We start from the raw sequence: 16,316 nt of genomic DNA, 5'->3' as shown, positions 1-16,316 counted from the left end.
AAAATAATTATAATAGGTCTTCAGTACTATTATTTTAAATATGTATTATATATTATATCTAATATATATCTAATGAACCCAACTCTCATATTTAAAAAATATTTATATTTAGATTTTTTTTTTCTTATCTTATTTGATGCATTGTATTTTTTGCGATTTGTTTTTCAATTAATAACATATTTTCAAAAGACGGTATAATAAAACCTTAATATTTGCATATATATATGAGTTATTTTCTAAATGGAGTTGTTTTAAAAAATGCTCGTATTCAAAATTCAAAATGACCTTATTACGAAAGACAAAAAACTGAAACAAACAAAAAATGTCATGTATACATGATTTATATATTTATAACACTTAATCGTCAAAAACTATGATAATTATGATATATTTTTTTAATGTTGCTTCGGTATCGTTAGTATTTTATCTTTTATTAATATGAATTATGTTTTAGTCATTACAAAATTTTACCAATATAGACACAAATATGAAGATATTTAATATTGACTTCTAAAAAAATATTTTTTCTTCAAAGTTCAGATAAAGAAACTGGTTGAATATTTGAAATAATTTTGTATTCAATGTACAATTTAGTGTGATAATTTTTTTATCCCTATAATGTGACAACTAAACTAAACTGGCTAACTTCCGGAAATAGTGTAGTGTACGTCATTGCCAACAGATTGATATTTCATCGTAATCGTATTCAACTATATAAGCTTTGAGAATATCGTCGGTTTTAGCGACGAAACATATTGTAAATAAGCGCGAAACATTGTGATAAACTTTCTTTAGTGTTAGTTAATCTAGTACAATTTTAATAAGTGAGTATTTCATTTTGGTATCAAGGGCTAGATAGATTTTATTGGAAGTTTCAACTACGCAAATGACGTCCTGTCATTCATATTACTCAATTCATTATCGCAATACTGGAATTTGCGATCGAGTTAAATTATTATGACTGCATCTTACATTAAAGAAAATGTTTTGTGTATAAAGTCACTGTACAGGGTTTAAATGTTCTCCACAATTACAGGATTTGCAAGTCATGATTAATATGAATATTCTTTGTGCAGAAGCATACGATGTTTTGAATTAAACATATTTTTTCTATATAATTATTTCAGATTCAAAATGTTTATTTGGGATTGGTTTACTGGTGTTTTGGGATTCTTGGGTAAGCTATAATAACATTTTTTTAGTATTTAAGTAATACGTAAATAAGATACCATCCATAGCTTTTTGTGACCAATATGAAAATAAAACAATTATTCGAGACTATAATAAGTACGAAAATTGTTATTTCTTAACACATAGATAATCTGAAATTTTCAACTGTCAATAATTATAGCATCCAAAGTTTTTAGTTCTATAATTATAGAACAATGTTGTATAATATTCACTTTCACACATTTAATTTATTCTTAATAAATGTCGTAACAATGTGCTTGACTGTACAATTGACAAACATGAATAATAATATATAAAAAAGAGATTTATTAAGTTTGAGATATCAGTGACGTTATTTATATCACTAGTATATTATCATTGTGCCAGATACAGAAGCAATCAGAAATAACTTTGTTTCTCATGGTTAAATCTAAAAGTAGAATGATTATTGTATTTATGAACCAATATTTAACTGTAATTACATTTTTTAACTTATTTGGTTAATTTATATTATTAAAGTACTGTTTAATTTGTTTATAAGTATTGATGCTATAAAATGAGAAGTTTTCTCATTAGTCTACTTTATTAATAATATTAAAAGTAAAAATATTTTATAACTGCATGGTCTAGTAATTCTAGGTATATTACAGGTTAATGTAAATTAAATAAAAATTCTTAAATCAATATTTATCCAATTGTTGGCTCAGTATTCATTTATAAGATATAAATTTTCAATGTCCATCAATAATGGTATTAACCACTCATATAACTGTGGTTATATATTTACTGTGTTCTGTTGCTTAAAATGCCAATATCAGTAATTTTTAAAAATGGTAATCAGAATTAGTTATTTTATATCATCATTTTGTGTAATATTATTGGTATTATGAATGTTTATCTTATGTTTTAGCATAAATATGATAGAAAATAGCAAAATATGGTTTAAATTGACTTATGAATGTACTTTGGCCTTTTTAGCACCAGTCGACAAATATATTTAATTATATAATACATTACATGCTATCCACCGAGCGTGTGATATTTTAATCTTATATAAACACTAATTCATAGTATAATTTTAATAGGTTTGTATAAGAAATCTGGAAAATTATTGTTCCTGGGACTGGACAATGCCGGAAAGACCACATTATTGCACATGCTGAAGGATGATAGATTAGCGCAACATGTACCTACATTGCATCCCAGTAAGATTTTCTTACTATTTCTATAATATATAATTTATAAATGATTTTTCAGTGCAAATTTTCAAGTTATCTATTTTCAATATATGACATACGTAAGCCTGTTTGTTTTATGAGATAGTGATTGTCATTGTGATCTATATAATATGCACATATACACAAGCCACATCAATGTAGGTCAAAAGTAAAGTAAGTAGGTCAGTGTATATGGAGATTTAAAAGAAATCTTTGATGATTTAAGAGTATATACTTAATTAACTTACCAGGCATATCCGTTTGTTGTATGTTTATTGTAAACATTAAATGGATTTCATGTTTATAAAATACATTAAATGACTTTAGTAATGCGAAAAATGATTATAATTATTTACAATTCTATATATATATATATGTTAATAAAATTATCAAATTTTAATAACTATTTTGTCACTTTATAATGACATAGAGATTTAGAATGTATTTATTTAGTAAAATGTGAATGTGGCCCACAGCATCGGAAGAGCTCTCGATAGGCAGTATGCGGTTCACGACATTCGACCTGGGCGGGCATCAGCAGGCGCGGCGCGTGTGGCGCGACTACTTCCCCGCCGTGGACGCGATCGTGTTCCTGGTGGACGCGTGCGACCGCGTGCGCCTGCCCGAGTCCAAGAAGGAGCTCGACTCGCTGCTCACGGACGAGACGCTCAGCAACTGCCCCGTGCTCATCCTCGGCAACAAGATCGACAAACCCGGCGCGGCCAGTGAGGACGAGCTGCGTCAGTTCTTCAATCTCTACCAGCAGACCACCGGAAAGGTGAGCATGCCATGCCGATATCTCGATAATGTTATTAAAGATTTAGTTGCAATCATTGAAAAATAAATTTACAAATTGATATAATTATAGTATTTATTTTAATTATTTCAGGGCAAGGTGTCACGATCCGAGCTACCTGGTCGGCCGTTAGAACTGTTCATGTGCTCGGTGCTGAAGCGTCAGGGCTACGGTGAGGGCTTCCGCTGGCTGGCGCAGTACATCGACTGAGCGCCTTTACACGCTCCGGCTCGCTTATATCCGTACGCTTTTCGTCACTACTCCCCCACGTAGCCTTCTTGTTTAATTAAGGCTTGTCTTATATGATGAGTCCAATGTTGTGTCAAAATATTGCTCTAAAATCATTTTTTTTTTCAAATGTTTATTATTCCTATAGCTCAAAAAGCTAACTACTTCCTATAGATCCCGTTTAAGAAGGAGCTCTTTCAATTTTACTAAATATTTTTAACTAAAAATATGTTAATTTGAGGAACACTTATGATGACCAACATTGGCCTCGGTGTAAGTGGCCTCTTATACAAATGCTCTCAATTTTATTAAGTAACTAACGGAGCATTAATATTATTTATATTTTTATAGTATTTTTAGTGCCCAATTTTAAAGGAACATTAGTGATTTACCGCTAGTGACAATCACAGTCTACATTTGGTTTGTGTATGGAATTGCTCTCGTGTGTAAGCAGCCGACATCTCGCTCACTAGTAATGGAATATTATTGGCTCTGGTTTCTATTATATCATAAAACAAACTGTTAACAATGAAATCTCTAAATAGCTGATTTTCATGCAGGGATTTGAGATTAAAAGAAAACAGACATTTAATACAAGTTGCTATGGTGGTGGTGATGGGTGTTAAAAAGGTGTAAGCAGATGAACTGTTAATAATTTTCAAGTTGAAAACACAAATAAAAGTTTTCAAAATGTGTAATTGTTTTTATTTCGTAATTGAAACAATCATATAAAATTTCAGTTTCTCTTTCTTTATTTTTGCATTAGTTTTATGGAGCATAGTAGCATTAATATTACTACATATAATCTTCATTTTTCTCAAAAGGTTCCTCATTTACAAAATTACTACAATCATTTGTTGAAATTGCCATTTAAAATATAAAAACTACAGTCACATTACATGCGATGTACTTATGACCCATATTATAGTACAAAAATAATGATAACGACTTTTCTATATTGCGAGCCAGGCGTTACTAGTCAGCGAGTTAAAATATTAAAGCAATTTTTAAAAAAACTTCAATTCAAATAGCTTTCCTTGTATCGTTGTGAGACGCTTCCCAGTTGTCTGGCAGATGGTTAAGCTGAGTTTGTGTTATGAACACTGTTATCTGAGAAAAGGACTATATAGGATTGATTTTGTTTATTATAGATATTTTCAGATGAAATATCATTTACATTATGTTTTCCTGTATTAAATAATGCTAGAGAAATGTTAATACTTCATTTCAGACTTTAAACATAAAGAAACTAAACTTATTTTCCAATTAGAAAATCACCAACATTTTATGGTTTGTGAAACCTTTTAAGTTTTTTGGCCAACATATATAAAATTATATTTAGTTTTTGTAGGTTATTTTCTTCTTATATTTATCCTTATGATAATAGTAAATTTTACTATTTTTTCTGTACAGTTTTGAATGTCAGTGTATAACTTTATCAATAATTATTCATTTTTCTATATTTATTTTATTTTCATTCCATTTATTGAGTAATAATTTGCTCTTACTTTGATAGTGCTCATTGTGTTGTATATTTGTAAAAGCGATATAACAATTATATTTTTGTAAATTACTTGTACTATTGTTTCGGTAAATACAAAATTTTATTCTAACTATGAGTTAAAATAACGGCTCGTCTACGAATGTGCCCAAAGCGTTAGACTTTTTGTTATGTAAAAAATATGTATGAGGTGCACAAAGAAAGGTGTTTAATTATTGTTTGATTATCGAATATTAGTTGTCTTTTAAATTATCTTTATTAAATTATTGTAATATGCATAAAATATGTATGAAATAAAATTTGTTATAACATGTTTAAGACGAGCCGTTTCTGTGCTGCATAAAGGTTTGCTTTCTTCGGTATAACTTTGATTCTTGGTAAATGATTTGCAGTAAGTCCAAAAAGTTTGTAATAAAATTTATATGGAACAAAAACTTGTTTTTATAATTCTACACTTCATCCACATATATTATGGCTTAAAACTGTAGTGCTCGTAGTCTCAACGAGAATTAGTTTATCGAAATGATACGTTTTATTAGTTAAAATTCAATAACCCTGGTCGTCAAAATCAGTTGATATGAATAGCTTATGATGATTAGTATGAATAAAATGTCAATCACAATAGATAAAAACTTACCCATTTTCAAGTTTGAAATACCTGTAAAAAGCTTCTTCCGAATACGGTTTGTATGTTTAAATATATGCAAGCCAAATATATGTTATTAATTTGGTAATTTAAGTTTTTTGTGAAAAACTAATCTCTTGGACTATGAATACCATTGTACTTTCTAAAACGTAGTCTAAATCTGCTCTACACTGAACTTACTTTAAAACTAGAAAGTTTGAGAATTCAATGAAATTTATTTTTCTGTGATGTCATATAAAAGACGCTAACTCCTCAGTATGGAAAAGTAACATCTGAAGTGCTATATTAGACAGATTTTTTGTCATGTCTATAAATTATCTAATTTAAACCGTCCAAGGTCTTTATTAGGAGGATGACAAATAAATATTTGAGTGTTGGAGGTCTCGACGATTGTAGACATTTAATATGCTGTCGTTTCATTCAAATCTAAGCTTAATAAAATATGTTTTTAGGTATGCTTATTCAGACAAACTGCAACAGAAAACGTGCCAAGTAAATAAACAAAGCAAATTCACCACTCTTGTCAAAGGCACTTGTTTTTTTCCAGAGCTACATAATTATCTGTTCTTTTTTGCGCGAGAAGTTGAGCCTTGCAAGTTTTTTAAAAAAATAAACATCCTGGCGGTAATTTCTTCTCCGTTCATTATGTGTTAAATATCAAGTCAAATAAAAAAAAAACACACACAAAATATAAAATAAAATGCTTTATGTTACTTATAAATTTTAATGAAAGAAAATAATGGGATAAAAATATTAAGTATAGAATATTTCTAAAAGATATAATTTCACTAGCACTCAAAAATATGTCTAGTGAATCAATAGTCAGTTCTATTAATGTGTAAACGAATGGGAATGCTTTTAAATAAATAAGTTGATGGGAAAGCGACGTAATATCACTTCAACAGCTTACAAAACATAAAACTAGTACATGATTATCAGTTAAAATGATTTCACTAAAACCTGCAGCAGAGTCGGTATTATTTACAATCGGTACTGACTTGATATTGCACATTAAAACTTATAATTACTAATTGCGTGAGAAAACGTTACAAGGTGGCAACCTGGGTTTACATTACATAAAAATCTACCTTTAATAGGTTTCGTGTTCGCTATATAATTTCATTGCTTATACGAGATTGATTATAATAAAATTATATTTGTTGTTGAACGATTCGAGAATTTCTGTTGTTGAATGTTGCGACATTATGCATAAATATAACGAATACGTAATATTTCCCGGCGCTCACGATCCCAACCCAGACTACACTAGCAATCAATCCTTTACCCTTGTCTCACTAATTCTTCACTATTCTTAAAGCCTACATCTGACCATTTACATTACAGTTTATAAATGAGACACAATTCAACTAGACATTTCCAAAATCGTCAAGATCATTCAAAATAATTTTCACATTTTGGTTCCATAAATGTTACATCTATTATTCTATCTATAAATCGCGCTTCGATTTACTAGTTGAAGACGACAGGCTTCATCTAGTCCTGCAAATATGTGAGGGGGATCTGCAGTGTTTTGCTCTATGAGATTCTGATCTGAAATAGCATTTTAGTAGAAAATTGAATGAAAATTCTGAACTTTGAAACGAAAACGCGAAATCACGAGTTTTACGAACTAGTAAACAATGATGGACGCAGAAGTACGTCACGTAAACACTCATACAAAACTGGTCAGGCACGATGTGGCATTATGTATTAAACAGCTAATAACACGTGCTATGCGATACTAAATGCAGACTTGTCTATTTGGTAACTTAACCTAAGTCGTACTATTACACCGCTGTTGAGATTATCAAAGGTATAACAAAATATATTTTTTTATAAATTATTAATTTGATAATATAGTGAAAACATCGATATCAGTGCGAAATCTAAGATGAAATACGATACACCATTTACAAAAACATATACAATTTTACATTATTAATTGTGAAAATATAAAAATTGATACCAACGAGTAAATAAACTTTAGCGATTAACAAATTAAGAGATAATAATATGTCAAGGAAATAAAGCAGCTATAAAGAACATTCATAGAATATGTCGAAATTAAATTAAACCTAAGCCTACGTATACTTCCGGACCATTCACATCTAAAACATTAAAATTCAATAACAACAATGATTTCATATCAATCAATATACTATGTACAAAGCGTTCCGCACGTTTTAATATTCGACGGCCGACCTACAAAATTGCCGTAAAACGAGCGCTATCTGTAAAATTCTGTCGATATTGTCTTATTTATAGTTAAGATCACACATCAGCTTAAAAAAGAGGAATCCATTGCTTGAAAATATTCTCTTGCTAGGATTGTAGAATCACTTTGGTACCTACAACTATTACAATCATAGCCTTTTAATGGAATCTATCCACGCGAGAAGCTCGTTCGTCTCCCTAGGACTCAATTCATCCACTTGCGACAGTTGGGCGCCCCGCACATGCACATGATCTTGTGTGCGTCGTCTTCTATGTCGAACTTGTAGTCGTATGCCAGCTGCAAAATGATATAATATAAATAAGTATGAATACACCGGGGCAACTAAATACGGTTGGTCTCTACGGCGCTGAGTGTCGTCACCTCCTCCCCGCGCGCGATGCGGCGCTTGGCGAAGATGATGATGCGCACGTGGCGGTCCACCTCCACGGTCTCGGCCACGCAGTTGGGCTGGCACGAGTGGTTGATGTAGCGCGCCAGGCCGCCGCTCAGCGTGGCGTCCACCACGCGCCTCTCGTCCAGCCGGAACATGTAGATGCCGCGGTTCTGCGAAGCGATCACTTTTCAGCACGGGAGCGATGCTCGGTACGATTGAGCGAATCGTAATATTTATCGTATCAACATTGAGATAATTTAAGAACGATCGATTACCTTAGCTTCGTATTGCTTCTCACGTAGTTCAGATAGTTCGGAGCGAATGATTTCGCCGATATATTCGATGACCATCGTGTGTTTTTCCAAGTCGCGTGCAGCATATAGACCCAATCCCTGAATTTTGGATCTGCAATATGAACATTTTACCATGGTTAATACGAGTCGATTGTTCCTAACTTCGTTAGAGTGACCAACAACAATACGAGCCGATTTTTAGGGAGGGAAGTAAACATGAAAGGCACCTGGCGAGGTAGACGTTGTTGCGCCACTCGAGCTTCATCTTCTTGTACTGGCTGCTCTTGGTGTGCACGAACTGCTTGGAGTAGGGGCAGGCGGGGTGCGCGGCGTGCTCGAGCGCGGGCGGCGCGGGCGGCGCGGGCAGCAGCGAGCGCGCGGGCCGGCGCCACGAGCGCGCGCACCGCGCCTCGCAGCGCGCGCAGCCCGACGGGTTCACGGCCAGCCCGCCCTCCAGCAGCGCCGAGCGCCCGAACTTGAAGCGGTAGTCGGTCAGCGTTTCGATGCCTGCGGGCCGAAGCGAGCGGTTCTTATATTGCTCGTTAAGTTCATTTTACACCTCCTTAATTCACATTTACGGGTTTACGAAGATTTGTATTGAATGTATTAAATCGAACCCGGCAAACTTTCGAGGACTCGAACGACGGCCGGTTCGGTTAGTCCGAAGAGGTCCTCCCCGGTGACGTAGTTGGGCCACAGCTTTAAAACGCCCTCCTCGCCCCTTCCTTCTCGAAGAGCGGCCACAGCATCTAGGACCTAAAGGGAAGAGGTTTTGCATTTAAACATTGGCTACATATATAAAGATTATACAGCTAAAGCATAACGTCATGATAGCATAGAGGCGTGTGAGAGGCGGTACGCACGGCGGCCCAGGCGGCGCGCGGCGTGGGCGCGCTCATCTCCTGGCGCTCGTCCTGCGCGCGCACGTGGAAGCGCGGCCGGCCCTCCTCCTCGGAGATCCAGCAGACGTACCGGCAGCGGCTGTTGGCGCGCCGCATTGACCAGTAAAACCGCACCTGGGAAGATGTGACGACGCGGTTGGGGATCACGATTTTCAAATTATAAATCACACACGATATCATTGTGAAATAATATTATGTTTTTAATTTAGGTACAGTGTATGTGAAGAAACAGTAGAAATATATTTATCGTATTCAAATTTTTAATTAACAATTTATTTTATTGTTGCGATTTTTTTATAAAATTATATTTTATCATTTTTTTATGGTATAGGTTGGCGGACGAGCATATGGGCCACCTGATGGAAAGTGGTCACCAACATCCATAGACAATGACGCTGTAAGAAATATTAACTATTCCTTACATTGTCTATGTGCCACCAACCTTGGGAACTAAGATGTTATGTCCCTTGTATTACACTGTAGTTACACTGGTTCACTCACCCTTCAAACTGGAACACAACAATACTGAGTACTGTTATTTGGCGGTAGAATAACTGATAAGTGGGTGATACCTACCCAGACGGGCTTGCACAAAGCCCTACCACCAAGTATCATATCATAGCATATCATATAATATCATATCATACTTAAATATATATTTTATTTGTTTGTATAAAGTTTCGCTCACAAAAAGGATAGAGAACTTACGATTTTATATCCAATTGGGTATATGTAGTTGGGCGTGTGGAAGGCGGCCAGCTGGTGTGGCAGCAGGTGTCCGGGGCTCAGAAAGATGAGGCCCCCCACGCGGATGAGGTGGTTGGTGTCGGAGTGCAGCATGACGGACGCCACCTGGCGCTGCTCGTCACGGCACACGAACACGCGCCGGCCCACGCTCAGCGTGGTCAGCTCGTTGTCTTTCTCATTCTGCAACATCGTTTTATAGCACAATTTCAATTTCAAAATTTTAGTAAAAAAGTAAATGCATTTGGAATGTTGAAAGTAACAAACGAATTTGGTTACCTTTGGTGCATGTGAGGCGCAGAAGGCAGTTTTATTTTTGTAAAAAACGCAGTTGTCCTTTACGGCACATCCCAGATGGTAGACACTGCCGCATCGCACCTTGAAACATCTCACTGTTGCGCCAAGCCTTCGACAAACAGCGCAAGTTGCGTTCGAACCGGCCACCAAGGCTGTATCCACGTTCATTAAAGCACCGCTCACTGTTTCGTATACACCTTCCGACCAAAGAGCACAATTGAGATGCACCCATCTATCTACGTCACAATTTAGTAACCGCGATACTCCATCTGCGACACCGTCTCCTTGAATGCCACATAGTTCACATTTACGCGTGTCCTCATTAGTGACAGGCATAATAGCAACGCCTGTGCGAAAAACGAGTTCAGTGAGCTCTCGGTCCGTCGGCCGTTTATATTTTATAGGGGGTCCGATACAACCCGGCGACCATGATTTGTAACGAATGCCTCTATATTTTTCCTTTTCCACGCTTTGATTGCTTTTGTCATCCTGTTCCATGCTTTTTAGGTCTTCGTCGAGAGCACTGACGTCATCACCTACTTCCTTCATTAACTCATCGTTATCCAACGAATCGATAAAAGATAAGTCCATTTTCTCATCCTTGATATCAGGTTTTATATCGAGGTCATCGGTTTCCATACTTTCGGTCGATGCGGTGTCAAAGTCATCTCTGTCTTTCGATAGGTTTGTTTCAATATCTGACTTGTTGTCTTCTTTAACTGTCGTCTTCGATTTGCCGTCTAGGATTATATTTGTTGGACGCCAAGCAAATCGCTCGTAGCATTGAGTGCTACAGAAATATAGCTCAGAATCACTGTCGCACAAAATTTCCTCGGCATTACCTTTATTAGCAGACAGAAGAGGAAATTCTGAAGCTTTCGCTCGAACAACAGAATCTAGTATAACTACGTCACAATGTCGACAAAATTTGGCTGCACCATTAAGAATGCTTTGAATATCAATTGGAGTTCCCTCTTTACCATCTTTACCCTTAGATCTATACAAACCAAGTTTATGAGATGGCGGTGTGGCTGTGCGTTCTATAATTTGATATGAAGTGGGTGGTGGTATATGCAATATCCCCGCAAGCTCTTTTAATACACCGAGGATATCTTCGGCAGCGCCAGATGTCAGAGTAAGGGTAACCGTAACATTTTCATTGCTTTCTGTACTACCAGGAGAATCTTCCATTTTTGTTTTGAGTGGGGTTTCAGTATCCAAACATTTTAAAGATTTTTGATTATCTTCTTCATCCTTAAGTTGATAAAGTGATAAGGGTTTAACTCTAATTGGTATCGGTGCAATAAGTGCAATTACAGGTGAGACTTTACCAGAGTGAGAAATTTCTTCATCTTCTTCATCGTCATCATCATCAATAGGCTTAAGATACGGGAATCTATCATCAGGATCGATTTCATAGCCCTCAGGGCTGGAGCAGCTGACGATAGTATCAGGAGTATCAGTATCTCGCTCTTTGCAAATAAAATCAAGTTTCTTATCCTCTGGATCTTCGTCGAATATAATAGGTTGAAATTCTTGGTCGTAAAAACCTCGCTGTGTTGATGCCGTAGGCTTTTCAGGTAATGGTTCTTCATCGCCGAATGGTTTAGTATTGTAATAATCGGCAACACTGGGAATTTTTGCGTTACCAAACTCTCCTAATAAGTCACCTTTTAAAATGTCATAATCTTTATTTTTAAGTTTCGTGAGATCGCCAGATCCAAAAAGAGGACACACTGCAAAGTTAGTAGTCAAAGCAGGTTCTTGTATCTGCATTGGTGGCAACAGTCTTAGCTGACCCATTAAGTTATCTATAAATGTATCATAGTCTTCCTCGTATCTAGAACCTTTGCGTGGTCGCTTTTTAGCATTTACTGCATTCATACTGTTCTCAGCAGCGGCTTTCATATTCATTTGAATTTGTTTTCGTTTCTTTTGTTGATATTCTCGCCTTTTTCGTTTTTTAGCCTCTGAAGGCGTTTCCGATGGATTTATATCAGAAGAGGTTTCCATGTTAACACTTTCAGGGAATTCCTCTTTCATTGGTTGATCTAACTTTCCTTGATCTGATGCTGTTGAGACACCAGATGTTGCAGACTGTTGAGAACTTTCATCTAAGAGTTCTTTTTTAACATCTAATGGCGTAAAAGGTCGGTGTACAGGGCTTTGTTGAGGTGGTGCTACCTCTTTCTTAATAGTTTGCTGCAATTGTTGGTTTTCTATTGTTAAAGGATACATCGGTAATGTTTTCATAGTTGGCGAACATTCTGGTATTGGAGTTGTCTCTTCTTTATTTAATAATTTCATCGGTGGTTTTCTTACGTCCATTAAAGATTGTGTTGAATTTTGAATCAAAGGTGAAATTGACGATGTTGGTATAGAAGTTTGCATAGGGCGATTTGTGAACGGAGAAGTTGCTGACGTCATATGTCGTGGAGAGTTTTTGGGTATTTCTACTTCTTGAGTTAAGCCCAGTGTTGGCGGCGGTATTGATGGTCGTGCTAACTGCGCTTCTAATGAAGGTATGGTTCCTAGAGCAGGAGCAGTTCTTTGTATTGTCATAGTTCTTTGGGGAACTACATTTGATGAGGTTGTTGTTGTTTGTAAAAGTTGTTTTAATAACACATTTTGCGACTCATCGTGGTTTCTTTGGCTTTGTGTATTTTGATGAATAATTTTTGTCCCTGAATTTTCAGATCCAGTTGCCATTGAATTATTTGTCTCGTCAGTTTCCATGGGTTCAGATTTTACTATAACCGATTCTACACTATGCCTTTTTGTTGGCTGAATATGACCAACTATAATCTCACTTTTTGGTTCGTCAGTTGACTTTGATCGTTTCAAAGGAGAAGTTAATTGAGTGTGTAACAATTTTGAAGAGGTGATGAAATTTATTGAACCCTGTGTTGGTTTTGTTTGCATTTGGCCAATGTTGGGACTTACAATACTGTGTGTACGCACTGTAACATTAGGAGCTGGTTCTTTATGTCCACCAATTGTCCTTGAAGTCATAACCAAAGCTGGTGGTTGACTTGAACTGATATTTTGCGGATTAAATTGTAAATTACTTGTATTAATTTGTCTCGTAGGTTGCAGTAAAGTATGACCTAATATACTAGTAGGCAAAGATTGAGGCTTTTGATAACCACTTATACTCGTCGTAGTTATATTATTCGGATGTATCATAGAGGTTGGTGTTGAAGAATTACTATGAATCTTGGACAAAGCTGGCATTTGCAATATTTGTGACGACATGGAAGTTGAGCATTGTGGTTCGTCACTTAAATTAAAAGTTTGATGACTAATTAGAGGCGACTGAGCTGGTGATTTCATGAGCGGATTTTGTATACCGACAGGGGAGTTAATTGGTGATACTGTAGGTGATTTTCTTATTTGACCCATTGTAGACAGTGTATTAACTCGCGAGCCGATTACTTGTGCTGCACTCATTGCAACAGATTCTGAGCAGGCACTAGAAACTTGAGGCTTTTCAATTCTTTGAACAGGAGATGGTCGCGATGTTGCTATTTCTACCTTGGAAGAGGGAAGCAAGTTTTCAAAGTTTACTTGGGTTGGGGTGGTCGAGTCGCTGTTTCTTCTAATTATTGTTTGAGATTCTACCTTGGATGGGTTGCTATTCAAGGAAGACATTATAGTTCGAAGTTGTTGTGAAACGTTCGCCATATTGGAAGTTAATTCTGCTGGTTGTGACAGCGGCGACAACTGTGGTACTGTTGCTGACTGCAAAGCGAGCCTCTCAGCTTCCCTAGTTGGAAACATTGGCTGATCTTGTGTATCCTTGTTTTCTGTTTTCGAAACGTTACTTGCACTTACACTAGAACTTTGTGAAGTAGGAGGATTATTTTTTGTGTTTTGTTTCATACCATAAGTTTTAGTGTCATCAGTGATGTTCTCAAGCATACATAACATATCTTCGAAAGATTCCACATGTTTAGGATTACCTTCAACTGTTTCTGAATGTTCACGCATAGTTATGTCATTAAGGTATCTCTCTTGAGATGGCGTAGGTGACGGTATAGAAATTTGTACCGAGTCTTGTGTCAAATCGGATGTTATTTGCATATTTGAGTCTATTACCATTTCTTTAGTTTGGTTTGCAATTGCCTTTATTGTTTTAACTACATTTTCATCAGAGTTACTTTCAGATGTAGCAGGATTTGACAAAGGTTGTTCTTGTATTGATTTATTATATGACAGTAATAAATGGCTCTGTAAATTATCTTCAGGCTTGTCCTCGTCGTCACCTTCCATGATATTATCAGGGATTTTTTCAGGTATGGGATCAGGACTTTTTATATCGGCTTTACCTAATAAAAGTGGCGTTCTATCAGACAAACATAAAGTATGAGGTAATTCCGTTTGTTGACTTATCTCATTTTCTATATCAATGTCTCTACTGTCCTTGAGAATAGAAGGCTTTTGTTCCTTTTGCTCTTGTGATGAAATTGATAGTAAATGTTGAGATCCTGAAGGATTATGGATATCAGAGTTATTTTCAGAAGTTACAGTGCTGTCCGGAGACGCAGCTTCGTCTTGAAATATTTTAGCAGGTAGTGTGGCGTCGTGAGTTACTGATAAACTCGACAACTTAGTATTTGACAAAGATAATGCCATGGGCTTTTCGATTGTCTTAACGATTTTTTGCTTCACTTGATGCTGCGTCAAAATTGAAACAGGAACTCTCGATGCCCCGGAGACAGTATTAGAAGTTGCGAGTGTTATAACTGGATTCATACTCGCACTTTTTGCAACATTCGAAGATATTACACTTATTACAGAACTTATCGGTTTTGATAAAGATTGTGATGACATATTCACCGTCAATGGTGAGTTGGTTAAATTAAGAGGAACTTTTTTAATTTGTGGCTTTGACATTCCACCAGCATGTCCAGTGACATTTGCAATAGGGACCGATAGACTTTTTAATACTGGTACTGAAATAGTCTGATTAGCAATAGAAACAGAAGCAACTGTTGCCTGAGAGACTTCATTGAGAATCTTTGTGTTAGTATGTGGAGAAAGCACTGCAGCGCTCAAGACTGGCAATCGGGAGAGAGTCGAATTTTGTGATGGATTTACAATTTTATATTGTTGCACATTACTAGAAGGTTGTTTCGCAGGAGCTAAACTTATAACCGCAACTGTTTTTGTTGTAGTTTCTGTTCGCGTGAGTTTATCTTGAGGCAATTCATCTTCAACTTCATCTTCCGGTTTTCCACTATCAATCAATTCTTCAAAATCCTCTTCAGTTGCAATGCGTTCTTCTGGAGATATAGCTCCAGGTTCTACAACGACAATATCGTCATCATCTAAATGGTCTACAAACTGTTGTATATCTTCATCGTCATCATCTTTAGCGAAGCTCATTCTAGCAGAATCATCAGACGTGCTTGCATATTCGACACTATCGGAAGAGTATAAAACATATTTTCTGGGTTCACTCGATTCGCTTATGCCATCGGATCGATTATCTGAACATGGTGCAGCAGTTTTTCCTGTAAACCTTGGACGAGGAGGCGTCCTACGCTTTAATATTGAAACTTTATTAATATGCGTTGTCCGTCGACGATCGTCATCTTTGTTAGGCCACACGGGGGCACCTCCAAATAGACCAGGTTTGAAATATCTATATCCGGGTGGTATCGGTGCCATGTGGTGATGATGTGCGCCTCCACCGTGTTCGTGGTGCGGAGCTGGCGACGCTGCCGGTGATGCCGAGGGAGTGGGCGTTCGTGCTACGTGAGGCGATCTTGATAATGAAGGCGAGGATGGTGCTCCTCCCATGGGGCTATATTGCTGCCGTTGGAGTATTTGTTGCCGCTGTAACAAGCCAAACGTTGATCATACATCGGAATTAAATGAATATTATTTAAAACATACTTCAATTCCAAT

At 36.3% G+C, this 16,316-nt stretch overlaps 2 protein-coding genes across 9 annotated transcripts in view; one reads left to right on the top strand and one right to left on the bottom strand.

Annotated features, from left to right (window-relative positions):
• The first annotated feature begins 632 nt into the window (after window positions 1-632).
• On the top strand, window positions 633-4,104 carry LOC124532262 (GTP-binding protein SAR1b). Its single transcript, XM_047107055.1, has 5 exons — window positions 633-824; window positions 1,128-1,177; window positions 2,256-2,375; window positions 2,864-3,165; window positions 3,277-4,104. The coding sequence occupies exons 2-5, from the start codon at window positions 1,135-1,137 to the stop codon at window positions 3,391-3,393; spliced, it is 582 nt and encodes a 193-aa protein (XP_046963011.1). The 5' UTR covers window positions 633-824; window positions 1,128-1,134; the 3' UTR covers window positions 3,394-4,104.
• Window positions 4,105-6,266: 2,162 nt separating this feature from the next.
• The window catches only part of LOC124532657 (histone-lysine N-methyltransferase 2C-like), a 30,543-nt gene continuing 20,493 nt past the window's right edge, over window positions 6,267-16,316 (bottom strand). For all 8 annotated transcript variants that reach the window (XM_047107692.1, XM_047107699.1, XM_047107695.1 and 5 more), the window contains 8 exons: window positions 10,386-16,244; window positions 10,071-10,289; window positions 9,324-9,476; window positions 9,078-9,216; window positions 8,688-8,967; window positions 8,443-8,572; window positions 8,155-8,337; window positions 6,267-8,070 (listed from right to left, as the gene is read on the bottom strand). In XM_047107692.1, the coding sequence (XP_046963648.1) occupies window positions 7,978-8,070; window positions 8,155-8,337; window positions 8,443-8,572; window positions 8,688-8,967; window positions 9,078-9,216; window positions 9,324-9,476; window positions 10,071-10,289; window positions 10,386-16,244 (7,056 nt within the window). In that variant the 3' untranslated portion in view covers window positions 6,267-7,977. The remainder of the gene's footprint in view (window positions 8,071-8,154; window positions 8,338-8,442; window positions 8,573-8,687; window positions 8,968-9,077; window positions 9,217-9,323; window positions 9,477-10,070; window positions 10,290-10,385; window positions 16,245-16,316) is intronic.

This window comes from Vanessa cardui, chromosome 9, assembly GCF_905220365.1.
Source record: "Vanessa cardui chromosome 9, ilVanCard2.1, whole genome shotgun sequence".
In the NCBI taxonomy this organism is placed as follows: Eukaryota; Metazoa; Arthropoda; class Insecta; order Lepidoptera; family Nymphalidae; genus Vanessa; species Vanessa cardui.
Note: the sequence above shows the minus strand (reverse complement) of the source record. Positions and strands in the feature narration are given on the sequence as shown.

What these genes read in the sequence shown, in the direction of transcription:
- LOC124532262 (XM_047107055.1), top strand. Translation starts at nt 1,135, where the DNA reads ATGTTTATTTGGGATTGGTTTACTGGTGTTTTGGGATTCTTGG. An exon ending in TGGTGTTTTGGGATTCTTGG is followed by an intron (nt 1,178 to 2,255) that starts GTAAGCTATAAT and finishes TAATTTTAATAG; the next exon opens with GTTTGTATAAGAAATCTGGA. An exon ending in ACCAGCAGACCACCGGAAAG is followed by an intron (nt 3,166 to 3,276) that starts GTGAGCATGCCA and finishes TAATTATTTCAG; the next exon opens with GGCAAGGTGTCACGATCCGA.